Source organism: Aegilops tauschii, chromosome 7 (assembly GCF_002575655.3).
Source record: "Aegilops tauschii subsp. strangulata cultivar AL8/78 chromosome 7, Aet v6.0, whole genome shotgun sequence".
In the NCBI taxonomy this organism is placed as follows: Eukaryota; Viridiplantae; Streptophyta; class Magnoliopsida; order Poales; family Poaceae; genus Aegilops; species Aegilops tauschii.
In genome coordinates, this window is record NC_053041.3 from 604514531 (window position 1) to 604542268 (window position 27738).

General features: G+C 46.9%; 2 protein-coding genes across 2 annotated transcripts; both read left to right on the plus strand.

Annotated features, from left to right (window-relative positions):
* Positions 1-8314: 8314 nt before the first annotated feature.
* Positions 8315-9189, plus strand: LOC120969145 (uncharacterized). The gene has a single exon (XM_040396241.2). The coding sequence runs from the start codon at positions 8315-8317 to the stop codon at positions 9002-9004; it is 690 nt and encodes a 229-aa protein (XP_040252175.1). The 3' UTR covers positions 9005-9189.
* A 6991-nt stretch (positions 9190-16180) lies between these two features.
* On the plus strand, positions 16181-17947 carry LOC120968315 (B3 domain-containing protein Os03g0164300-like). Its single transcript, XM_040394972.3, has 3 exons — positions 16181-16202; positions 17070-17324; positions 17473-17947. The coding sequence occupies exons 2-3, from the start codon at positions 17115-17117 to the stop codon at positions 17749-17751; spliced, it is 489 nt and encodes a 162-aa protein (XP_040250906.1). The 5' UTR covers positions 16181-16202; positions 17070-17114; the 3' UTR covers positions 17752-17947.
* The last annotated feature ends 9791 nt before the right edge of the window (positions 17948-27738 follow it).

Here is a 27738-nt window from a genome sequence, read left to right on the forward strand (position 1 = left end):
ACCAAACGTCACAACGTAACTGGCTGGCTATAAAGGTGCACTGCAGGTATCTCCGAAAGTGTCTGTTGGGTTAGCACGGATCGAGACTGGGATTTGTCACTCCGTATGACGGAGAGGTATCTCTGGGCCCACTCGGTAATGCATCATCATAATGAGCTCAATGTGACTAAGTAGTTAGTCACGGGATCATGCATTACGGAACGAGTAAAGTGACTTGCCGGTAACGAGATTGAACGAGGTATTGGGATACCGACGATTAAATCGCGGGCAAGTAACGTACCGATTGACAAAGGGAATTGTATACGGGATTGATTGAATCCTCGACATCGTGGTTCATCCGATGAGATCATCATGGAACATGTGGGAGCCAACATGGGTATCCAGATCCCGCTGTTGGTTATTGGCTAGAGACCGGTCTCGGTCATGTCTGCATGATTCCCGAACCCGTAGGGTCTACACACTTAAGGTTCGATGACGCTAGGGTTATAAGGAAGATTTGTATGTGGTTACCGAATGTTGTTCGGAGTCCCGGATGAGATCCCGGATGTCACGAGGAGTTCCAGAATGGTCCGGAGGTGAAGATTTATATATGGGAAGTCATCATACGGTCACCGGAAATATTCGGGGGTATACCGGTATTGTACCGGGACCATCGGAGGGGTTCCGGGGGTCCACCGGGAGGGTCCACCTGCCCCGGAGGGCCTTATGGGCTGTAGGTGGAAGGGAACCAGCCCCTAAGTGGGCTAGGCGCCATCCCCCCTAGGGCCCATGCGCCTAGGGTTGGGGGGGAACCCTAAAGGGGGCGCCCCCTTGCTTGGGGGGCAAGCCCCCTCCCCCTTGGCCGCCCCCCCCCCCCCCCCTCTAGATCTCATCTAGAGGGGCCGGCCCCCTTCCCCCTTCTCCCTATAAATAGAGGGGTAGAGGGAGGGCTGCACCACCACATCCAAGGCGCAGCCCCTCCCCTCCCCAACACCTCTCCTCCTCCGCGTGAGCTTGGCGAAGCCCTGCCGGAGAACTGCCACTCCATCACCACCACGCCGTCATGCTGCTGTTGGAGCCCTCTTCCTCAACCTCTCCCTCCTCCTTGCTGGATCAAGGTGTGGGAGACGTCACTGGGCTGCACGTGTGTTGAACGCGGAGGCGCCGTTGTTCGGCGCTTGGATCGGAATCAACCGCGATCTGAATCGCTACGAGTACGACTCCCTCATCCGCGTTCTTGTAACGCTTCCATCTCGTGATCTTCAACGGTATGAAGATGCACTTCCCTCTCTCTCGTTGCTAGTTACTCCATAGATTGATCTTGGTGATGCGTAGAAATTTTTTAATTTCTGCAACGATCCCCAACAGTTTTTGGGTAAAGATTTGATGGATTGTGGAACAAGGAGTGGCAAGAGCCTAAGCTTGGGGATTCCCAAGGCACCCCAAGGTAAAATTCAAGGACAAACAAAAGCCTAAGCTTGGGGATTCCCCGGAAGGCATCCCCTCTTTCGTCTTCGTCCATCGGTAACTTTACTTGATGTTATATTTTTATTCACCACATGATATGTGTTTTGCTTGGAGCGTCTTGTATGATTTGAGTCTTTGCTTTTTAGTTTACCACAATCATCCTTGCTGTACACACCTTTTGGGAGAGACACGCATGAATTGGAATTTATTAGAATACTCTATGTGCTTCATTTATATCTTTTGAGCTAGATAATTTTGCTCTAGTGCTTCGCTTATATCTTTTTAGAGCACGGTGGTGGTTTTATTTTATAGAAAATATTGATCTCTCATGCTTCACTTATATTATTTTGAGAGTCCTTTAGAACAGCATGGTAGTTTGCTTTGGCTATAAAATTAGTCCTAATATGATAGGCATCCAAGATGGGTATAATAAAAACTTTCATAAAAAGTGCATTGAATACTATGAGAAGTTGGATGCTTGATGATTGTTTTGAGATATGAGGATGGTGATATTAGAGTCATGCTAGTAGAGTAGTTGTGAATTTGATAAATACTTGTGTTGAGGTTTGCAAGTCCCGTAGCATGCACGTATGGTAACCGTTGTGTGACAAATTTGAAGCATGATGTATTTCTTTGATTGTCTTCGTTTGTGTCGAGGTCAGGATCGCGCGATGGTTAACTCCTACCAACCCTTCCCCTAGGGGCATGCGTGTAGTACTTTGTTTTGATGACTTGTAGATTTTTGCAATAAGTAGGTGAGTTCTTTATGACTAATGTTGAGTCCATGGATTATATGCACTCTCACCTTTCCATCATTGCTAGCCTCTTCGGTACCGTGCATTGCCCTTTCTCACCTTGAGAGTTGGTGCAAACTTCGCCGGTGCATCCAAACCCTGTGATATGATACGCTCTATCACACATAAACCTCCTTATATCTTCCTCAAAACAGCCACCATACCTACCTATTATGGCATTTCCATAGCCATTCCGAGATATATTGCCATGCAACTTTCCACCGTTTCATTTATTATGACACGCTTCATCATTGTCATATTGCCTTGCATGATCATGTAGTTGACATCGTATTTGTGGCAAAGCCACCATGCATAATTTTTCATACATGTCACTCTTGATTCATTGCTCATCCCGGTACACCGCCGGAGGCATTCATATAGAGTCATATTTTGTTCTAGTATCGAGTTGTAATCATTGAGTTGTAAATAAATAGAAGTGTGATGATCATCATTCATAGAGCATTGTCCCAAAAAACAGAAAGGCCAAATAAAAAAATGGCCCAAAAAAATAGAAAAGAAATAAAAAGGGACAATGCTACTATCCTTTTTCCACACTTATGCTTCAAAGTAGCACCATGATCTTTATGATAGAGAGTCTCTTGTTTGTCACTTTCATATACTAGTTGGAATTTTTCATTATAGAACTTGGCTTGTATATTCCAACAATGGGCTTCCTCAAATGCCCTAGGTCTTCGTGAGCAAGCAAGTTGGATGCACACCCACTTAGTTTCTTTTGTTGAGCTTTCATACATTTATAGCTCTAGTGCATCCGTTGTATGGCAATCCCTACTCCTTGCATTGACATCAATTGATGGGCATCTCCCTAGCCCGTTGATTAGCCACGTCAATGTGAGACTTTCTCCTTTTTTTGTCTTCTCCACACAACCTCCATCATTATATTCTATTCCACCCATAGTGTTATGTCCATGGCTAGCGCTCATGTATTGCATGAAAGTTGAAAAAGTTTGAAAAAATTAAAGTATGAAACAATTGCCTGGCTGAAACCGGGGTTGTGCATGATTTGAGTATTTTGTGTGACCAAGATGGAGCATAGCCAAACTATATGATTTTGTAGGGATGAATTTTCTTTGGCCATGTTATTTTGAGAAGACATGATTACTTTGTTAGTATGCTTGAAGTATTATTGTTTTTATGCCAATATTAAACTTTTGTCTTGAATCTTTCGGATATGAACATCCATGCCACAATAAATAAAATTACTTAGAAAAATGTTAGGTAGCATTCCACATCAAAAATTCTGTTTTTATCATTTACCTACTCGAGGACGGGCAGGAATTAAGCTTGGGCAGCGCAAGCCGCCTTGAATATTTGGAATAGCTCTTCTGTAATTGTCGTATTTTCGTTAACAATCTCGGAGTAGGGTTCATTTCTGGCAATCGCTCTTTTCACCCTTACTTTCCAGGCGGACAGCGCGCCGCTAAACTTGCCCATGGCTATGTTGTTTATCTTCTTCATTCCCTTGTCTAGCCACGGTGATATGGTTTTATCCCGTCCGGGGAACATGAATCTCTGGTGCAACTTCGTGAGGAGGAAGTTCTCCATATTTTCGTCGTTGATGGTGGCGGTTTCCCGTAGGATGCATCCTATTTGATTGCCGTAGCAACTACGCGCTTCCTCAGGCTCTGTTGGCTCGAAATTGCTGGGGTCCACCGCCATGACCACGAGTCTTCCAGTGCCGAGCTAGTTTGGGCGTCGTACCCTCTTCGCTTTCGGTTCTTTACCGGCTAATTCATCAGCATCGGTGCCGGTCTCGGCGCCGGTGTTGGTGCCGGTGTCGGTGTCGGTGCAACCCTCCGATGTGACAGGGGGGCCCTGCAACAACCGTTGTTCGTCCAGATAGTCGAAAAAGTTTTGTGCCGCCTCGTAGATGTCTTTGTAGTGACCAGAACCCCCGCCTTCATTGTTGTTAGCCATGTTTCCTACGATTAAGTCTGCTCGTTTAATTCTAGACCTAATAAAATGAATAATGACATAAAAAGGGCCTATGTTTTGCCGGAATATTGATTCAGTCCCGTTCCGGCAAATCCCGGGCACTCGATATGTCCTATTTTCTAGCACAATTCATGCCGATATTCACGAAAAATTTCGGCATGACCTTTGCTAAAAAAAGTGGACAAATCGGGTGCCTGAAATTTGCCGGAACCGAAATGAATCAACATTCCAGCAAAACATAGGCCATTCGGAATCATTCCCTGCAAACAATGTTCAAATATCCGGCCATCTTCTACACCGCAACACATCTCCAAATATACATGAGCAACCACATGTCCAATTAAGAAGCTAATTCAAAAAATAAGTGCATAACAAAATTCAGTTAACTACTAATAAAAGCTAAGTAAATTCACCTAATTAACATAATGTCCTAATTAACCTAGTTAACCTAGTTAGCATAGCTAACCTAGTACAGTACCAAACTAACAACATAAGTAAATTGACCTAAGTATATTCACCTAATTAAACTACTGCCCTAACTAACAACATAAGTAAATTCACCTAGTACAGTACAATATTAACCTAAGTAAATTAACCTAATTAACCTACTGCCCAAATTAACCCATAAACCCTATTGGCAGGAAGAACCCTAGAATCCTAATGGCAGAGAGAGGGGAGGGGTGGGGGCTTACAGAGGGTGCAGGGGCATCGACGGCGAGGGTGCAGGGGTGTCGACGGCGGCGAGGCGGGCGCGATGACTGCGGAGGTAGGAAGGAGGAGGAGGTCGGAGAGGCCGAGGGAGGGGACGCGCGACGTCGGGGTCAGGGTCGGGCAACGGCGAGGGAGGGGCGCGCGGCGTCAGGGAGGCGGCGCACGGCGTCGGGGAGGCGGCGCACGGCGTCGGGGCAACGGCGTGCGACGTGGGGGTCGGGGTCGAACGACGGCGAGGGAGGGGCACGCGCCGTCGGGGTCAGGGCCGGGGGCTCGGGCGACAGCGACGACGGCGACTGCAGGGAGGAGTGGGGAGTTGTGGGGAGATTTGGGGGGGAGAAAGGAGGGAAGATAGCTATTGCTAAGTCAAAATAGCGGTAGCGTGGGTTCCGAACCCGCGATACCTATAGCGCGGGTTGAGAACCCAAGCTACCGCTGTAGAAAGTAGCTATAGCGCGGGATTGCAACCAGCGCTACAACTATTTCTTTCATTTTTTTCTTTTCTTTTTCTTTTTATCTTCTTTTCCATTTCTTTCCTCTATTTTCCTTTTATTTATTTTATTTATTTTTTTCCTTTTCTTTTTATTTTGTTTTCTATTTATTTTTCTTTTTCTCTTCCGAAAGACGACCGTGCCGAAACCATATGCATATGCATGGTGGGAAGGGGATGCAATGTATATAACTAAGGCAATATATATTACATCATTTGACCGATATTGGTTCAGTGCGTATACAAAATAAGAACATATATATTACATCATTTGATCCATAACGGTTTCTCAGCGTCAATGTTGTCGTTTCTGAGTGAGCTTATTTCATTTTTTGTTCGCTGTTGAATAATTGAGCCCCTGGTGGTGACTTCTCCTTTTCCATGCGATACGATTTTTCTTAGGTAATGTATTCTTGCTTCTTCTTTTGACATATGCTTCATCATCATCGTCATCTTCCCTCATCGGGTCGCCATACTGGTCGTAATCTACCTTGTTAGCGACTCCAGCCATTCCGACGATGCTCCTTTTGCCTCTCCTCACGACAACATGGTTGGGATTGCCTAGGTCGGTTATGATGAAGCATTGTGTCACGTGCTTAGCGTGTACCCATGGCTCAGTTTTGGCGATGACGTTCACGGTAGCTGTGCTCTTCGTGTTGGGTATAGACACGGTAGTGAAATGCCGGTTTTCTCTTTCAACTGCCTTAGCCCATCTAACACGGAACGTCATCGCCATGTGCAGTCCAGCGTAGTTAAGCTCCCAGATCTCTTTGACCCTTCCGTAGAATCTTTCAATTGCGCCGTTGTCGCCGGTCATGCATTCCATTGTCACCCCTGAGTTTTGGTAATCGTTGTCTATGTCTTTGACCTCCGTGTAGAATGTGTGTTCGTTGATATCATATGCCTAATAGGTCGCGGGGTTAGTTTTGGGGTTTCTCGGAAAAAAAGCAAGCAACCACACTCTGGGACGTCATACCCATGACTCCACAAGTTTCAACAGGTTCCCAAAAGGCGGTACGTCCTCAAATACTCGGCTCTGTGGTGTGATGTTTAAGGTAAACGTTTAACGCCAGTGCGCCGGCCGAAACTTTGGCCGGTCGCTCGTGGCTCGCTATGCTATTGCGGGCCCAACTCCTTCCGTCACGCACCACGTGGACCGCATGTGGCCCCATGGACCGCTCTTCATCCTTATCCCCTAGCACACGAGGGCCGAGCCGCGGCCACATCTTTCCCCTTTTTGTCGCCTCGTTCCTTTTCTCCCCCAGCAGCTCGTCGCCATGGCCGCCGCATGCAGTCTCCTCCTCCTCCTTCCCCGTCGCTGCGCGGCATCTGCCATTCGGGGACACGTGATTTGCGACCGGCCGCCTCCTCCCTCCATTCCGCCCTTAGGCCCAGCAAAGCTGCGCCCGGCCATGGCCGGAGCCTACATCCCTCTTTTTTTCTCCACGGCCATGGTTAGCCGATGCTGCAACCATGGATGTGAGAAGCTCCAACCGGTGTCCGAGGGGCTGTGACCAGCGCCGCATCTTGCTACAACCCATGACGGGAAGCTGGAATCGAAGGCCTGGCGAGCTACAGCCGGCACGGCGAGCCGGTGGCACCTTGCTGGAACCGGCCAACACCTTTTTGCTGGAACAGGCGTCGTTTTTTGCTGCAACTAGCAAGGCCGTGTGTTGGAACCAGCTTCCAATTTTGCTGGAACCAGACTGCGCCCTCACCAGTGACTTCAGTTTTTGCTGGAACCAGTGTTTTTTTTGTTGGAACCAGCTAGTTCATTTGCTGCATCGGATTTGTTTTGAGTTATGCCGCTATGGATTTTTTGGTCCATCATTTTTATGCTGGAACAGTTTCTTTTTTTGCTGGAACCTTGTTTAGATTTTGCTACAATCAAGAGGATGGTGGTGTCGTCACCGCCGTGATTTTTTGCTGCATCAATTCTTTTTTAGAACCACCCCTGATTTTTTTGCTACTACCAGCTTTGTGTTTTGCTGGAACCACCGGCGATTTTTGTTACTACCATTTTGCAGGTTTTGCTGGGACAACGAATTTTTGTTACCACCATCTGTTTTTCTTGCTGGAACTAGTGTCTTTTTTTGCTACCACCGGCTCGGCTGGCAAACGACGCCGTGGGCCGCATTAGTTGCAACCAGAGGGACGGAAACACCGGCAAGGACTGCTGTTTTTGCAGCCGGCACGGAGAAGGGCCACCCATGGATGCAACTGGGAACGGGCGGAGGCAATAGAAAAGCTGCTATGGGTCACGGCCTATTTTATTTTCCTTTGCGTTTTTGGCGACGGTGAGCGGCGGCGAGCTTCAACGGCGAGCATCGAGGGGCGAGGCAAACAGGCGAGGACGGACGCACGCCACGCGCGGGGTGCGGGTGTCCGGTGGAGGGGAGAGAGTTACGCCCGCCATGGATTTCCCCGTGCTGACCACATCAAAGACGAGGAGGGGAAGGAAGAAGATGTGCGGCTATATCGAACGGTTGTGTGTAGCTGTATCGGGCGGCTGGGGGCCAACCGGCCTAAATTTGGACCGGCGCGCCGGCGCACAGCACTGCCGGATGTTTAATCCCAAATTACTTCTTGCAAGAAAAAAGAAATCCCAAAATATCTTAGGTAGGCCTGTCTCTGTTCAGATTTCAGAGTATCAGCTCCTGTTTTTCCCTTTATATATATTTTTTTGCACCGAATCGAGATTCAGCTTTGATCCAACTCCGTCTAACCGTCTGACCGTCTCCAATATGTACGTATAGTATAGAAGCCTAGGTCATATATACGTCTCCAATCGCGTCAGTTGTAGTCCAAGATCTGCACGACGTGTTCGCCAACAACTTTGGATCCCCAAAACACTGCGGCGCGTGCGGGATCACGGACGACAAGGAAAAAAGAAAGGAGCGGCGAACGAGATCGATCGGCAATGGCACCTGATCCGGCCGTGCTACCGGGTGACGTCCTCGCGGAGATCCTCCGCCGCCTCGCGCCGCACAGCCTAGCCACGTCCCGGCTGGTCTGCAGTGCGTGGCGCGACACCATCGACGCCCGCCTGCGCGCCCACCTGCTTCCGTGCTCCATGCGCGGAATCTTCATCAACTTCACCCGACTTAGATTCTCGGAGTTCTTCTCACGTCCTACGACAGGCCCGGCGATCTGCGGAGGGCTCGACTTCTTGCCCTGCATGGGCGTCAGTGTCATGGACCACTGCAACGGGCTCTTGCTTTGCTGCGGTCTGAGGCACGACAATGCACTGCCGCGCGATTATGTCGTCAACCCGGCCACACGTCGGTGGGCGCGTCTGCCCCAACACCCTCGGCCGCACATGCCGGGTTCCGACGAGAGCGCGTACCTCGCGTTCGAGCCAGGCGTGTCACCGCACTATGAGGTCGTTCTGATCCCGCTCGTGTTGTCCGCCGGCGTGTCGAACGATGACGCATTGCTTGGATCGGAGTGGCCTCCCGCGTCATACGTCATTGATGTGTTCTCGTCGGTTACTCGGTGGTGGGACAAGATGACCTTTGTTCGGGAAGGGGAGACAAAGATGACCTTTGTTCATCTCGAGCCAGGCAGCGCCCCCGCCCCCGGCCATGGGGACAACGGTGCGGTGATCTAGCGCCCGACCCTCCCGTCGCCCAAGGTCTATCCCTAATGTATCACAACCTTTTGTATCCTGTTCGTCATTCCTTGCCCTGCTGCTCTGTTCCCCCCCTCGTGGTTGCCTGCTGCTCAGCCCGCGACGGTCTGAACTGCTATGTTTGCTCGTGTGTGTATCTGCTATCTGTCCGGTTCTGGCCTGAATACGTGGATGTCTGTACTTTGCTTCTGTATGGTGGAAAATGCATATGTGAGACTGTTGCCGTCCCTTCTATTGTTTTGATCTACTATTGCCTAGCTGAAGCCACCGCTCTTTATGGGTGGATTGATCTCCTCGCGGTCTGCACCTTGGTCACGACCGGCCAACAGTTGCTCACCCCCGTTCTATGGATTGCAACACACTGAACTGGAACATCAGGGGCCTCAACAACCCCGCAAGAAGAACAGTTGTTATAGATTTCGTCAGGAACCATAACTGTAGACTAGTCTGCCTCCAGGAGACTAAATTGGATTCGATAAACAATGCCATCATTGCTGAAACATTGGGATCAAGATTCATTGACAATTTCTCTTACCTTCCTGCTGTTGGTACACGAGGTGGAATCCTTATTGCTGGATCCTCTGATCACCTGAAGATCACCCCTCTGGCTAATCTCACGGGTCTCTACTCTCTCACCGTAATGGTCACTGATCTGGACAGCAACTCCTCTTGGACAGTAACCGGTGTATATGGCCCTCAGTCTGACGAAGATAAGCGCAATTTTTTGCTGGAGATGCGCCAGCTGCAGACTGTAACTTCACCCGAATGGCTCATTCTCGGTGATTTCAACCTAATCAGCCGAGCTGACGAAAAGAGCAATTCTAACATCAATCTTCGGATGATAAGGAGTTTCAGGGCTGTTATTGATGATCTGGGCCTCAAGGAGCTCCCACTCACTGGGTGCCGTTTCACTTGGTCCAATGAAAGATTAAACTGCACTCTGACGAAGATCGACAAGGCCCTCTTTTCTGCTGAGTGGGAAGCAAAATTCCCTGACTTTCAAATGATCGCGGGGTCTTCAGAAATCTCTGATCACTGCCCCCTCATTCTCAAGAAGATTTCCAATAAGAGGTTCACTGGATTTAGGTTCGAAGCTTGGTGGCCTATGACTGATGGATTCGCTGACATTGTCTCCCAATCTTGGAACAAACCTCTCTCATGCTCTGATCATATCCGTCGCCTTCACATCAAGTTGTCCAGAGCTGCCAAAGCGCTCAAAAAATGGAGCAAAGAGATCATCAAAGAAAGAAAGTTGGCCGCAGCGATTGCATCTGAAGTAATCTTTCAACTTGATGTTGCCCAAGAATCTCGCTCGCTGTCGGCTCAAGAAATCAACTTTCGTGCTTTCCTCAAGTCCAGAATGCTTGCCTTGGCTGCGATTGAGAAGATTAAATGGCGACAGAGATCACGCCTCACTTGGATCAAGATTGGAGATGCAAATACTAGGCTGTTTCACATTAGAGCTAACGGACGCATGAGGAAAAACCATATCCCTTTTTTGCACACGGCAAACAGAGTAGCCACTGAGCAGCCTGACAAAGCTTCGGTACTGTTGGATCACTTCAAATCATTGCTTGGGCAACGGGTGCCGCCCAATAAGTGCATGAACTGGGAGTACATCAACATGCCAACTGCTGACCTAAATCATCTGGACCAGCCGTTCTCCCTGGAGGAACTTCAAGATGCTATCTCTGCCATTACCGCTGAAAAGGCCCCAGGGCCGGACGGGTTCATCGGACTGTTCTTCAAAAAGTGCTGGCACACAATAAAGGCTGACCTCCTCAATGCCCTCAACCAGATGTCCGCCCTTGATGGAAAGCAATGGAGCCTCTTAAATTCGGCTTTCATCGTGCTTATCCCTAAGAAAGACAATACCCTCAGGCCACATGACTTCAGGCCCATCAGTTTGACTCACAGTGTTGCCAAGATTCTCGGAAAACTCCTTGCTAGCAGAGTGGCTCCCCAACTGCAGCACATCATCTCAGTAAGCCAAAGCGCTTTCCTAAAGGGCAGAAGTATTCAGGATAATTTCCTCTATGTCCAGAATCTCATCCAGTGCCTACACCGTGACAAGAAGCCCACCATGTTCTTGAAACTTGATATTGCAAAAGCTTTTGATTCTGTCAAGTGGGATTACCTGTTGGATGTTATGAAACAAGTGGGATTCAGTCAGAGATTCAGAGACCTAATTGCAATTTCCCTCGCCTCAACCTCCTCGCGTATCATTCTTAATGGGGAGCCAGGTTCTCCTTTCTTTCACCGATGTGGATTGAGGCAGGGCGGCCCTCTGTCACCTCTTCTCTTCCTGCTTGCCATCGACCCACTTCAGAGAATTTTGGAGAAGGCCACAGAGGAGCACATTCTTAGTCCCATCAGCCACCGATCGGCCTCTGTGAGGATCAGCCTGTACGCAGATGATGCCGCACTCTTCTTAAACCCAAGCAAAACGGAGGTGGCTGCCCTCCAAGAAATTTTGGCTGCTTTTGGCAATGTTTCAGGGCTCTGCACCAACTTCAACAAATCTGCTGCATACCCAATTGCTTGTGAGGAAGAGGTCGTTGAGGAAGTTCTTTCAGATTTTGAGGGGGACATTAGCTCTTTTCCTTGCAAGTACCTCGGGCTCCCACTGAGCCTTAGGAAACCAAGAAGAATTGACTTCCAAATCCTAATTGACAAGATCGCTGCTAAGCTTGCAGGTTGGAAAGGAAAGCTGATGAATAAAATGGGCCGGCTGACTCTTATAAACTCGGTGTTAACTTCTATCACAACCTACTACCTGACTATGTTCGCCCCCTCAAAGTGGATCACCAAGAGGATCGACAAGCTAAGAAGGAATTTTCTGTGGAAGGGAGAAGAGGAAGCAAGTGGTGGGCACTGTGCGGTGAACTGGAACCAAGTGTGCTCCCCAAAGAAATTTGGTGGCCTTGGAATTAAAAACCTTGCCCTCTATAGTAGATCTCTCAGATTGAGGTGGGCCTGGTACACATGGAAGTCACCCTCTCGGCCATGGGTTGGAACCCAACTCCCCTGCTCCAAGACTGATTTGCAGCTCTTCAACGCCTCTACAACCATCAGACTTGGTGACGGAAAATGTGCTCTGTTCTGGAAAAATGCGTGGTTGAACGGAGCGGCACCAAAAGACATTGCACCAAACCTTTTCTCTCTAGCCAGACGGAAGAATGACACTGTCAAGAATGCACTTCACCAGGGCCGCTGGATGAAGGGCATCGAGAGGCTCTCCACTACTGCTGATTTGCTAAGCTTCATTGACCTATGGCATCAGATCAACCAAATCACTCTCTCTGACCAGCCAGGTGAGATTGACTGGAGATGGACTAGCAACAACAACTACACCGCTGCCTCGGCCTACAATGCCCAGTTCACGGGATCCATCATGAAGCCCCAGCTTAATGCAATCTGGAAAACAAAGGTGGAGGGGAAAGTTAAATTCTTTGCTTGGCTCCTGGTTCTGAATCGCCTGCCCACGGCTGACAGACTCCGTGCGAGAGGATGTGATCATAATGACACATGCTCCCTTTGCGACCAAACTATTGAATCGGCATCCCACCTAGTCTGCCATTGCCCCTTCGCCAAGGAAGTTTGGCACAAATTGGCTGTCCTGCAACCTGATGTCCAACTGCCACCCACACAACCTTTCAGATCATCGGCGGCCTGGTGGAAAAGTTTTCTCCATGGCCAGCGAGCACATGCTGCAACTACGCTCTACTTTGCTTGGAATGTTTGGAATGAGCGAAACCGTAGAATCTTCCAAAACCAGTCGGCTACTGCTGACATGGTAGCTTGTTTGGTGCGTTCGGACCTGGCTTCGTTAGTTCTGGCCTCAGCCAGGCCTGTGTAATTAGCTTTACTGTCTTCTGACTGTTAGCCCTTACGCCTTGTGTGCGTGATTTCTCTCATGTATATTCCTAATCTTTAATGCAAAGGCAGAGCACCTGCCGTTAGCCCTCAAAAAAAAACCGGAGTCCGGTCCTTCAGCTTTGGCATCTCAATGAATCGTGTAGTCGAATAGAATGGGTGCTAAATCATGATACCACTCTTAATACCTTTGAACATGAGGACTATGCCCAACTAGGTAGGCAATGGATCATACAGGATGTTAACTACCGTAAGTGGTTCTTTGAGCAGAATGGAATTTACAAAGAGCCGGTGGAAGAGAAATATGACTGGAATTCTGACGAGGATAGCATTCTTCACATTGAATATGATGTTGAAGAGGGATACGAGGATAACGGTCCTGACTTCGAAGATGACGCTGTCGAGGATAACACTCTTGAAGAGGGATATTATGGAAATTGTTATTTCCTTGGGTTTCATCCATATAAAGAGATTGTCTTCTTAATTTCATCAGGGAGAAAACCAAGAGGACTGGCCTATGATTGGAACAGCTCAAAATTTCAGGACTTGGGCAATGTGTGTTCAGCATATTACGACCCCATCTGTGGACTACCATGCCAAGAGACATATGCAGCTTTCCCGTATACACCTTGCTGGATAGGCGAGTTTCCGGGAAACGAAATAGAATCGCTATATGAAGATCGGGAACTATCTAGGACAAAGATGGAATTGGAAGAGGAATCCAACATTACATGCATGGACTTGTACAATATGCGCAAGTTCAGTGGACGCGTCAAGAGGATCAAGGACTCTACAGCCAAGATTCGTCGCAGACGCCGCAAGTCGGAATCCACATTCACCGACATGAAGGCCAAGGCAATCAAGTTCTTCCTTGGCAATGCCACCAAGAAGCTAGAGTGTGGGAGTTAAATGTTGAAGGCAGGGCACAACAATTTTCTACAAAGAAAAACTGGGCTGCAGATCTCGTGCAAAAAACTAGGATGGCCTCACCATGAGAAATGCAGCTTCCGCAACCAAGTGCTAGATATGAAACATCGAGAGGTTGCTTATGCAAAAAGCTCTGACGAAATGAAGAAATTAGGCTCGCTAGCTGCTATATAATTCTTTAAATCCCCTTGTAAGCGAACCGTGTGATCAAAGCAATAAGAAACAAACGCACAACCGTAGCGATATAAGGTTTGGATTGACCCTTGTATCGTGTACATGTGCGTGAGTGCTTTGTGTGTTTCCAGCCAGCCTTAGCTAGCTAGGCTGCTGGATCGATCCAATTAGTAGCTCTTGTAATAGCGTATTGTCCGGGGGGGAAATCAGTCGTTGCTATTTCATCACCCATTCGTCTCGCCGGAAAGTACAGGCAGATCACAGCGTCAATTGTTGGGCCTGTGTCAACAGATAGTACTATGTACAGACTTTGAAAGAGTGTACAAACTGATCATATTTAGCCTTGTCAATAAAAAAAACATTGCAAAATAGTTCAGTTAAAAAGGTTAGTTCATTCAGTCAAGTCTGGCCACCCAACATGGAGCCACAACGGGTGGGTCTGCTTTGCTATTTAAAGCAAATCATCAATGAAAAATGATGCAGCTGAACTATTTGCATCTGTATATTGATTTTAGAAAATGGTGAAGGTTCAATTTAATTTCTCGCAAATGATAAACATACAAAAGAGCTATTTATGTAACCTGACATCCAATGCTGTACAAAAGATTTTCAAATATTTCCTGATTCTTTTTCTTGGAATACATGAATTTTCTATCACTTGGGTGTATTTCAGCTTGCCACGTACACAAACAGATTGGCAAAACTGGATTCAGACATAAGATCGACCCAATCAATTTGAGATCTTGTGTGACTAGTAAAGTATCAGTGGGTTGTTGGTTCTCAAACTCTCTAATACATTTTTTGCTACTACCTATAGTGCAAATGTAGCTTGCTGCTCTTATTTGCTGGCGCCCTTGCTGCTGACAATCCAAAAGCTTTCTCATATCCTATTTTTTCTTCACATGGCATTCCCCATTCAAGGAAACAGAGGATATGGTTTTTATTATCATGTATCAACCAAATGTTATGTGTACAAAAATCGAAATAATCAACCTGTGCAGCAAGATAGTTTTTTCTAATCAAAAGCTACAACAAGTACAGCTTAAATGCCTTCATATTGCAGACCGAAACAAAAATCTGTTCATACCCACTGTCATCTTGGACTAGCCACTTGTAGTTTGAGACAAATTGTGCTATCTAGGTTTAAGTCTACATGAAAAAAGTTTTAGGGAGTTAAATTTAAGTCTTCAGCTAGGAACCACATGTTTTAACCCCTGAAATACAAGCAGTTAGTTTGGGGAGGCATACAAGGGGCTAAATTATAATGCTTCGCCTAGAGATGCCCTTACCCTATTGCATCATGAGAACTTCTTCGGTTTCCGTCTATTTTAGCACTTTGTCCACAATGATTTTTATTAGCTTAATGGGTGTAAACTTCTGAAATTAGTCCTTGCCATGCTGCTTTCTGGTTACTACAGGTAGTATTCAAAATTTAGAATTCAGATGACCTGATAAATGGATACATCCGTTTTAGTTTATTCGGTTTGCATGGCACCAATTAAACATGTCAAAGCTATGCAATGAAATAATTTTGAGATTGCTTAATATATGGACCTAAAGCTAGTAGACACATGTTCTGAATGAGTTAGAATAAATGAATAAACAACGTGCATTGATTTATGCAGAGGCCAGCGGTTTAATCTCCTTCCGATCTGGGTATATGGCATGACGTTTTCAGGTTCAAGCTCTGATGTGAAAGTAGCATTATGAAGAAACTAGGCAAGAAAAAAAAATTAGATGAAAAGGGAGGCCTCTCCCCGGTTCCATTACGCGAATGAAACCTCGCACCAACTTGTTCATACAGCAGCTCACTAAGAGAAGCAGTTCAAACAAGGAATACTTTTGAGTTTTGAGAAATTATAGATTATAGATGAGAAGTCTGCATGTAGTGTTGCCTCTTTGACTAGAGTCGTATTATTGGGAAATAGTCTCTCTGTTTTCTTGGCAAATCATGGTAATTAAGGAGGTTGACCATGACATTAATCTAGGGAAGACTGCGTGTGCTTGAGATGCAGTGTTACTCAGATTTATGTCTTGGGAATATGAGAAGACTGCATGCAGTGCACGGTTGATGCAGCTCCCTTAATAAATGACTGACTTTTGGCCTGCGTGTGCCCTGGACGCCCCCTTCATAAGCCAGCCCGGACTAGCATTCTCTAGAGATACATTCTGCTAGGGCGCAGCAGCCTCCAGCATCTCGGTAAGCTTCTTCATCCATGTTGCTCTCTTTGTTTGCAATTTAGTCATGTTCTTTCTTCTTCAACGTTTGCATATGGAGCAACAGTGGTACCCCTGTTTTTATTTTATTTTGTTTTGCTTTCTTATTTTTGGCGAACTTCAGAAACTGTTAAGAGTGTAGAAAGCAGTCATGCTATACAACCACAGGAATTTCAGAAACTGAATTTATATAGTTGTTAACCATCAGTGATTTTTTTTCTTTTTTAAATAATACCATTGATCAATTTAGAGATATGCATTTCACCCCCCTAGTAACATCACAAATGGAGCCGAGTGATCAATAGATTCAATTAGAAAATTATTGCATGCACCAGAAAGATCAAGACAGGGCTTCTTTGGGCAAGTTTCTCTCTTTGTCTGCAATCTGGTCATGTCTTTTCTTCTTCTCGGAGCAGCAGCATTTTTTTGAATTTAACTGTTGTTTTGCTTTCGATTTTGTTTCTGCTGATTGTCAGAAACTGGCAGGATATAGAGGGCAGTGTTGTTATACAATGATAGGAATTTCTGAAACTGAATGTTCTATGGTTGTTAACCATCAGTGAGTTTTTTTTTTTAATTTTAAGAGATATCAGTGATTGATTTAGATCTGCATTTATCCCCCTAGTAGCACCACAAATGCAGTGTGGTGATCAATAGATCCAGTGTGAAAATTATTGCATTCATCGGAAAGATCAAGGCAGAGCTTCCTCTGCCAAGCTGCTCTCTTGTTTGCAATTTAATCAGGTCTTCTCTTCTAACAGACCTTCATAGAACATCAGTATTTGTATTTAAATTTTACTGTTATTTTGCTTTCTTTTTACACGATAATCAAAATAGATTTGTGCTCCAGCTTCACAAAGAGAGCATTCGCCGTTCCCCTGGTGGCAGAGCAGATATGGCACACATGGATACGTCATCTTTGGGACCTGAAGAGAATGGAGACAATTCTGAGGGAGCTTCTGAGACCTCCTTCATACTGCCAAAGAAACCCTCTCTAACGCCAGCACAGGAGCAGAAGTTGCTGGAGAAAGTAGAAGCCATTGACCCGAGAGTTCCACTTTACGTCGTGATCCTGGACAGGACCAATGCTTGTCGCGGCTTACTAGTAAGTTCAAAAGAAAAGAAAATTTATTTGGTGGCATATCAGTTCCTCAATTGCAACTGTGTTGTTGGATTACATAGGCATGCACAAATTTCCCTAGTATATCTGCATCTGCCTTACTAACATCCTCCCTGCTTATGCATGTAAAAAGACATTTGGCACCAACTACGCGTCAAGGTATCTCAACAAGAATCCTGCTGCCGGAAAGAAGAGCGTGATCAGTTTGGTGCTTCAGCTGGAGGGGGAGAGCAGGACATGGGACACGGAGCTGCAGCGCAAGACTGATCACACGGCGATTGTTGAAGGATGGGCGTCTTTCGCCGGTGGCAACCGCCTGCAGGAGGGCGACATCTGCCTCTTCAAGCTGATGGAGAGCGAGGAGCCGCTGAAGATGATGGTCTACATCATTCGTGCTGAGGAGTGTACTTGAGGCATGGATGCGCTCTTGCTACTCTGATTATCAAGAATCTGGGAACGGAAAACAATGTGGCATCTCCAAACGGGGTCAGAGAGGAAGGAACTTGTTTGTTTTTCTACCGTCGTAGTAGTTATGTGCGGTCTTTGTTATCTAGACTCTATAGTAACTTTGAATGGTCAAGTTTGAACAACTTATTATGTTTTGCTGAGGTGTGAGGCCATATGTTTTTCCATGGTTGATGTATTTTAATTGGCAACACCTCTATTATCATATTCATCTTGGTTGCTACAGAAATACAGGCGCGCCTCCGGTGTCAGAGGCAAGATCTGAGCGGACCGGTGCATTTGGCGCAGGTCGGTGCCCTCTCGTGCTGGTGGTGCCGCCATGGGGAGATTGGACCGTGCCCTCTTGGACCGGCGTATTTGGCGCATGTCAGTGCCATCTCAGGCTAGCAGCGCCGCCATAGAGAATTTCCTCACGGAGCCATGGTTGCTCGAGCTCGGAGGAAACCCGTAGAGGTGCGATTGCTGGAGGAGGAGGAGAGGTGTTCACCCTCCTTTCCCTTTGTGTTCTGACAGCTTGGCCCTCACAGATCCATCCCGGCGGGGTGACGCCTCTTTAGTGCTCGGTGATGGAAGGTGCACAATTCCGATAGTGGTGGTGTTCTTCTCGGTATTTGTCGGCCGTGGTTAGCCTCCACCGATGCGAAGGAGGTGACCCCATCCACCTTGTGCTGGCGTGGGAGAGTTTGGACGCCGATGTGGTGGCCCTGAATGGTGAAATGTGCGGTCATCACTCCGGTGAGTGTCTCGACAGTGGAGTTCGGTGCTCTCCTTCACAGGGTGGATAGCGAGGGGATCAGCGGCGAGTGTGCTGGCCAGGCGGCTGCTAGCTAAGCCTAGAGTTGCCACTCGGCAAATAGGAAGGTGTTTACCGAAAAAGGCTTTCGCCCCGCTTTATAGATAAAGCAAATCGCCCGAACCAAACAGCCAACAGAGTTCACACACACACACTCAAAGTCACAGCCGCACACACCGCACGGTACCAGTAGGGTTAATGCTGAGGGCACAGCTCAACAAGCCCTAAGAACAAAAGGACACACACAAAGACCGCCACGGACGAGTCCAGCCTAATCAGGTTCCGGCGGCGGTGGCGGAAGCGAGGGCGCCATGCGAAAGGCCATCGATCGAAGGTCCGTGAGGAGGGTGTCGATGACGCTCCGGTCCTGGGGGCGGCTAAGCGGCCGCCAAAGCTGCAAATAGCCACACATTTTGAAGATCGCGTCAGTCGCACGTCGCAGAGGCACTTTCTGAATAACGAGCTTGTTGCGAATATTCCAAAGCGTCCATGCTAGGATCCCAATGCACAGCCATCTAATATGGCGGTAACGCGGGGAGGAGGCATGGATCTCCGCGAGTAGGTCAGGGAAGTTGGAATTGCACCACTGTCCGCCGACCGTTTCACGGAAGCATGACCACAGGAACTGGGCAGTGGAGCAGTTGAAGAAAATGTGGTTCGAATCCTCCACCGTGGCGCACAGGGGACACATCCCGTCCCCAGGGCCATTGCGCTTGCGGACTTCCACCCCAGATGGGAGACGTCCCCGGATCCATTGCCAGAGGAATATCCGGATCTTGAGGGGGAGAGGAATGTCCCAGATCAGGCTAAAGGGCTCAGGGGCCAGCGAAGGGGCGATGGCAGCATACAAAGACTTCGTGGAGAAGCTTCCCGAGGGCTCCAGACGCCACGCCATGGAGTCGGCGGCGCCCTCTACATGCATTGGCAAGAGAGCGATGTCCTGTAGAAGGGCGTCCCACGCGTCAACCTCCTGGGGGCCAAAGGAGCGCCGAAAGGCGAGGCGCCCTAGGTCAATAAGGGCCGTTTCGACGGAAATTCGGGGGTCTGCCGCAATGGCAAATAAGCCCGGGAAGCGGGCGGCCAGAGGGGAATCCCCAAGCCAGCGGTCGAACCAAAACAGGGTCGAGGACCCGGAACCCACCGAGATGGAAGTGCCAATCCGGAGCACGGGGAGGAGCTGAATCACGGCCTGCCAGAACTGGGATCCCCCAGAGCGCTGGCAGAAAGCAAGAGGTTGTCCTCGGAGGTACTTATTCTGAATGATGGTAAGCCAGAGGCCGCCCTCCCCGTTGGCAATACGCCATAGCCATCGGGTCAGGAGAGCAATGTTCATGCGACGGGAGGACAAGATCCCCAGACCTCCCTGGTCCTTGGGTTTGCAAATGTCCGGCCAGCTCACCATATGGTATTTTTGCTTGTCCCCCTCGCCAGCCCAGAAAAATCTGGACTGATATTTGGCCACCTCCTGGTGAAGCGTCTCATGGAGTCTATAGAAGCTCATGAGGAACCAGAGGAGGCTAGCCAGCGAGGAGTTGATGAGGATTACCCGAGCCGCCTTCGAGAGCCACCGGCCCTTCCAGGGCTCGACCCGGTGTTGCATCCGGGTCACGGAAGGGCGGAGGTCCGCTATGGTGAGGCGTGAGTCACTAATGGGGATCCCCAGATAGGTCGTGGGGAAAGAACCCAGGCGGCAATTAAGCCGGTCCGCAATGCCCTGGGCCTCCACCGGTGGGTATCCCAGCACCATCACTTCACTCTTATCGAAGTTGATGGTCAGACCGGACATCTGTTGGAAGCAGAGGAGGAGGAACTTCAGGTTGGCAATATCGGACGCGGAGCCCTCAACCATTATTATGGTGTCGTCGGCATATTGTAGGAGGGAGACCCCACCCCCTCCTACAAGGTGTGGGACCACGCCGTGAATGTGACCGGCCGATTTGGCTTTGTCAAGAATGGCCGCGAGGGCGTCGGCCACCATGTTAAACAGGAACGGCGATAAAGGGTCGCCTTGGCGAACCCCACAGAGCGTGGGGAAGAAGGGGCCGATCTCACCGTTAATGTTAATAGCGGTCCGACCGCAGGAGACAAGCTGCATAACTCTGGTCACCCAACGGTCATCAAAGCCCTTACGTAGTAAAACTTCCCAAAGGAAGGGCCAGTGCACAGTGTCATAGGCTTTATGAAAATCAAGCTTCAGGAATACCGCCTGTTGGTGCTTGGAGCAGACTTCGTGAAGGACCTCGTGGAAGACCAACACCCCATCCAGGATAAAACGGCCCTGAATGAAAGCCAACTGATTGGGGTGAGTGATCGAGTCGGCGAGCCGGGTCACCCTATTGGCGTACCCTTTGGCCAGGATCCGAAAAATCACATTGATCACAGTGATGGGTCGGAATTGGCGGATGTCCGTCGCACCCGGAACTTTGGGGATAAGAGTGACTACCCCATAGTTCAGGCGCCCAAGATCCATGGTCCTAAGAAAAACTCGTCAAAGAGAGACATGATCTCAGGTTTGATGGTCTGCCAGAATGCTTTAAAAAAGGAGACTGGCAGTCCATCCGGCCCCGGCGCCGAGGAGGCGTTCATGCCCTTAATCACCGCGAGGACTTCCTCCTCGGAGAACGGGGCAACTAAGGCGGCATTTGAAGGAAATATGCCCTAGAGGCAATAATAAAGTATTATTTATTTCCTTATATCATGATAAATGTTTATTATTCATGCTAGAATTGTATTAACCGGAAACATAATACATGTGTGAATACATAGACAAACAGAGTGTCACTAGTATGCCTCTACTTGACTAGTTCGTTAATCAAAGATGGTTATGTTTCCTAGCCATAGACATGATTTATCATTTGATTAACGGGATCACCTCATTAGGAGAATGACGTGATTGACTTGACCCATTCCGTTAGCTTAGCACCCGATCGTTTAGTATGTTGCTATTGCTTTCTTCATGACTTATACATGTTCCTATGACTATGAGATTATGCAACTCCCGTTTACCGGAGGAACACTTTGTGTGCTACCAAACGTCACAACGTAAATGGGTGATTATAAAGGTGCTCTACAGGTGTCTCCAAAGGTACTTGTTGGGTTGGCGTATTTCGAGATTAGGATTTGTCACTCCAATTGTCGGAGAGGTATCTCTGGGCCCACTCGGCAAGTAACATACCGGTGACAAAGGGAACAACGTATGTTGTTATGCGGTCTGACCGATAAAGATTTTCGTAGAATATGTGGGAGCCAATATGGGCATCCAGGTCCCGCTATTGGTTATTTACCGGAGACGTGTCTCGGTCATGTCTACATAGTTCTCGAACCCGTAGGGTCCGCACGCTTAATGTTACGATGACAGTTTTATTGAGTTTTGATGTACCGAAGGAGTTCGGAGTTCCGGATGAGATTGGGGATATGACGAGGAGTCTCGAAATGGTCGAGACGTAAAAATCGATATATTGGATGACTATATTCGGACTTTGAAAAGGTTCCGAGTGATTCGGGTATTTTTCGGAGTACCGGAGAGTTACGGGAATTCGTATTGGGCCTTAATGGGCCATACGGGAAAGGAGAGAAAGGCCTCAAAAGGTGGCCGCACCCCTCCCCATGGTCTGGTCCGAATTGGACTAGGGAAGGGGGCGCACCCTTCCTTCTTTCTCCTTCCCCCTTCCCTTCTCCTACTCCCACAAGGAAAGGAGGAGTCCTACTCCCGGTGGGAGTAGGACTCCCGCCTATGGCGCGCCTCTCCCCTTTGCCGGCTGCCTCCCCCTTGCTCCTTTATATACGGGGGCAGGGGGGCACCCCAGAGACACAACAATTGATCCTTGAGATCTCTTAGCCGTGTGCGGTGCCTCCCTCCACCATATTACACCTCGATAATACCGTTGCGGAGCTTAGGCGAAGCCCTGCGTCGATGGAACATCATCATCGTCACCACGCCATCGTGCTGACGAAACTCTCCCTCAACACTCGGCGGGATCGGAGTTCGAGGGACGTCATCGAGCTAAACGTGTGTAGAACTCGGAGGTGCCGTACGTTCGGTACTTGATCGGTCGGATCGTGAAGACGTACGACTACATCAACCGCGTTGTGATAACGCTTCCGCTATCGGTCTACGAGGGTACGTGGACAACACTCTTCCCTCTCGTTGCTATGCATCACCATGATCTTGCGTGTGCGTAGGAAATTTTTTTAAATTACTACGTTCCCCAACAGTGGTATCAGAGCCTGGTTTTATGCGTTGATGCTATGCACGAGTAGAACACAAGTGAGTTGTGGGCGATATAAGTCATACTGCTTACCAACATGCCATACTTTGGTTCAGCGGTATTGTGAGATGAAGCGGCCCGGACCGACATTACGCGTACGCTTACGCGAGACTGGTTTCACCGTTGCGAGCACTCGTTGCTTAAAGGTGACCGGCGGGTGTCTGTCTCTCTCACTTTAGTTGAACCGAGTGTGGCTACGCCCGGTCCTTGCGAAGGTTAAAACAACACCAACTTGACAAACTATCGTTGTGGTTTTGATGCGTAGGTAAGAACGGTTCTTGCTAAGCCCGTAGCAGCCACGTAAAATATGCAACAACAAAGTAGAGGACGTCTAACTTGTTTTTGCAGGGCATGTTGTGATGTGATATGGTCAAGACATGATGTGATATAATGTGTTGTATGAGATGATCATGTTTTGTAACCGAGTTATCGGCAACTGGCAGGAGCCATATGGTTGTTGCTTTATTGTATGAGATGCAATCGCCATGTAATAGTTTTACTTTATCACTAAACGGTAGCGATAGTCGTAAAAGCAATAAGTTGGCGAGACGACAACGATGCTACGATGGAGATCAAGGTGTCACGCCGGTGACGATGGTGATCATGACGGTGCTTCGGAGATGGAGATCACAAGCACGGTGCTTCGGAGATGGAGATCACAAGCACAAGATGATGATGGCCATATCATATCACTTATATTGATTGCATGTGATGTTAATCCTTTATGCATCTTATCTTGCTTTGTTTGACGGTAGCATTATAAGATGATCCTTCACTAAATTATCAAAGTATAAGTGTTCTCCCTGAGTATGCACCGTTGCAAAAGTTCTTCGTGCTGAGACACCACGTGATGATCGGGTGTGATAGGCTCTACGTTCAAATACAACGGGTGCAAAACAGTTGCACACGCGGAATACTCAGGTTAAACTTGACGAGCCTAGCATATAACAAATATGGCCTCGGAACACGGAGACCGAAAGGTCGAGCGTGAATCATATAGTAGATATGATCAACATAGTGATGTTCACCATTGAAACTACTCCATCTCACGTGATGATCGGACATGGTTTAGTTGATATGGATCACGTGATCACTTAGAGGATTAGAGGGATGTCTATCTAAGTGGGAGTTCTTAAGTAATATGATTAATTGAACTTAAATTTATCATGAACTTAGTCCTGATAGTATTTTGAAAATTATGTTGTAGATCAATAGCTCGCGTTGTTGCTTCCCTGTTTTATTTTTGATATGTTCCTAGAGAAAATTATGTTGAAAGATGTTAGTAGCAAAGATGCGGATTGGATCCGTGATCTGAGGATTATCCTCATTGCTGCACAGAAAAATTATGTCCTTGATGCACCGCTAGGTGACAGACCTATTGCAGGAGCAGATGCAGACGTTATGAACGTTTGGCTAGCTTAATATGATGACTACTTGATAGTTTAGTGCACCATGCTTAACGGCTTAGAATCGGGACTTCAAAGACGTTTTGAACGTCATGGACCATATGAGATGTTCCAGGAGTTGAAGTTAATATTTCAAGCAAATACCCAAGTTGAGAGATATGAAGTCTCCAACAAGTTCTATAGCTAAAAGATGGAGGAGAATTGCTCAACTAGTGAGCATGTGCTCAGATTGTCTGGGTACTACAATCGCTTGAATCAAGTGGGAGTTAATCTTCCAGATAAAATAGTGATTGACAGAATTCTCTAGTCACCATCACCAAGTTAGTAGAACTTCGTGATGAACTATAGTATGCAAGGGATGACGAAAGTAATTCCCGAGCTCTTCGTGATCGACGAAGGTAGAAATCAAGAAAAACATCAAGTGTTGATGGTTGACGAGACCACTAGTTTCAAGAAAAGGGCAAAGGGAAGAAGGGGAACTTCAAGAAGAACGGCAAGCAAGTTGCTGCTCAAGTGAAGAAGCCTAAGTCTGGTCCTAAGCCTGAGACTAAGTGCTTCTACTGCAAAGGGACTGGTCACTGGAAGCGGAACTACCCCAACTATTTGGTGGATAAGAAGGATGGCAAAGTGAACAAAGGTATATTGGATATACATGTTATTGATGTGTACTTACTAGTGTTTATAGCAACCCCTCAGTATTTGATACTGGTTCAGTTGCTAAAGAGTAGTAACTCGAAAACGGGAGTTGCAGAATAAACAGAGACTAGTAAAAGGCGAGGTGACGATGTGTGTTGGAAGTAGTTCCAAGATTGATATGATCATCATCGCACACTCCCTATACTTTCGGGATTAGTGTTGAAACTAAATAAGTGTTATTTGGTGTTTGCGTTGAGCAGGAATATGATTTGATCATGTTTATTGCAATACGGTTATTCATTTAAGTTAGAGAACAATTGTTGTTCTATTTACATGAATAAAAACCTTCTATGGTCATACACACCAACGAAAATGGTTTGTTGGATCTCGATCGTAGTGATACACATATTCATAATAATGAAGCCAAAAGATGCAAAGCTAATAATGATAGTGCAACTTATTTGTGGCACTGCCGTTTGGGTCATATCGGTGTAAAGCACATGAAGAAACTCCATACTGATGGAATTTTGGAATCACTTGATTTTGAATCACTTGGTAGTTGCGAACCGTGCCTTATGGGCAAGATGACCAAAACACCGTTCTCCGGTACTATGGAGAGAGCAACAGATTTGTTGGAAATCATACAAACAGATGTATGTGGTCCGATGAATATTGAGGCTCGTGGCGGATATCGTTATTTTCTCACCTTCACAGATGATTTGAGCAGATATGGGTATATCTACTTAATGAAACATAAGTCTGAAACATTTGAAAAGTTCAAAGAATTTCAGAGTGAAGTTGAAAATCATCGTAACAAGAAAATTAAATTCCTACGATCTGATCGTGGAGGAGAATATTTGAGTTACGAGTTTGGTCTACATTTAAAACAATGTGAAATAGTTTCACTACTCACGCCACCTGGAACACCACAGCATAATGGTGTGTCCGAACGTCATAACCGTACTTTATTGGATATAGTGCAATCTATGATGTCTCTTACCAATTTACCACTATCGTTTTGGGGTTATGCATTAGAGACAGCTACATTCACGTTAAAAAGGGCACCATCAAAATCCGCTGAGACGACGCCTTATGAACTGTGGTTTGGCAAGAAACCAAAGTTGTCGTTTCTTAAAGTTTGGGGTTGCGATGCTTATGTGAAAAGGTTTCATCCTGATAAGCTCAAACCCAAATCGGAGAAATGTGTCTTCATAGGATACCCAAAGGAGACAGTTGGGTACACCTTCTATCACAGATCCGAAGGCAAGACATTCGTTGCTTAGTATGGATCCTTTCTAGAGAAGGAGTTTCTCTCGAAAGAAGTGAGTGGGAGGAAAGTAGAACTTGATGAGGTAACTGTACCTCATCGCTTATTGGAAAGTAGTTCATCACAGAAACCGGTTCCTGTGACACCTACACCAATTAGTGAGGAAGTTAATGATGATCATGAAACTTCAGATCCAGTTGTTACTGAACCTCGTAGGTCAACCAGAGTAAGATCCGCACCAGAGTGGTACGGTAATCCTGTTCTGGAGGTTATGTTACTAGACCATGACGAACCTACGAACTATGAAGAAGCGATGGTGAGCCCAGATTCCGCAAAATGGCTTGAGGCCATGAAATCTGAGATGAGATCCATGTATGAGAACAAAGTATGGACTTTGGTTGACTTGCCCGATGATCGGCAAGCAATTGAGAATAAATGGATCGTCAAGAGGAAGACGGACGCTGATAGTAGTATCACTATATACAAAGCTAGAATTGTCGCAAAAAGGTTTTCGACAAGTTCAAGATGTTGACTACGATGAGAGTTTCTCACTCGTATCTATGCTTAAGTCTGTCTGAATCATGTTAGCAATTGCCGCATTTTATGAAATATGGCAAATGGATAAACAAAACTGCATTCCTTAATGGATTTATTAAAGAAGAGTTGTATATGATGCAACCAGGAGGTTTTATCAATCCTAAAGGTGCTAACAAAATATGCAAGCTCCAGCGATCCATCTATGGACTGGTGCAAGCATCTCGGAGTTGGAATATACACTTTGATAAGTTGATCAAAGGATATAGTGTTATACAGACTTGCGGTGAAGCCTGTATTTACAAGAAAGTGAGTGGGAGCACTACAGCATTTCTGATAAGTATATGTGAATGACATATTGTTGATCAGAAATAATGCAGAATTATTCTGCAAAGCATAAAGGAGTGTTTGAAAGGAGTTTTTTCAAAGAAAGACCTCGATGAAGCTGCTTACATATTGAGCATCAAGATCTATAGAGATAGATCAAGACGCTTGATAAGTTTTTCAATGAGTACATACCTTGAAAAGATTTTGAAGTAGTTCAAAATGGAACAGTCAAAGAAAGAGTTCTTGCCTGTGTTACAAGGTGTGAAATTGAGTAAGACTCAAAGCCCGACCACGGCAGAAGATAGAAAGAGAATGAAAGTCATTCCCTATGCCTTGGCCATAGGATCTATAAAGTATGCCATGCTATGTACCAGATCTATTGTATACCCTACACTGATTTTGGCAAGGGAGTACAATAGTGATCTAGGAGTAGATCACTGGACAGCGATCAAAATTATCCTTAGTGGAATAAGGATATGTTTCTCGATTATGGAAGTGACAAAAGGTTCGTCGTAAAAGGTTACGTCGATGCAAGTTTTGACACTAAATCTAGATGACTCTAAGTTTCGGTCTAGATACATATTGAAAGTGGGAGCAATTAGCTAGAGTAGCTCCGTGCAGAGCATTGTAGACATAGAAATTTGCAAAATACTTACGGATCTGAATGTGACAGACCCGTTGACTAAAATTATCTCACAATCAA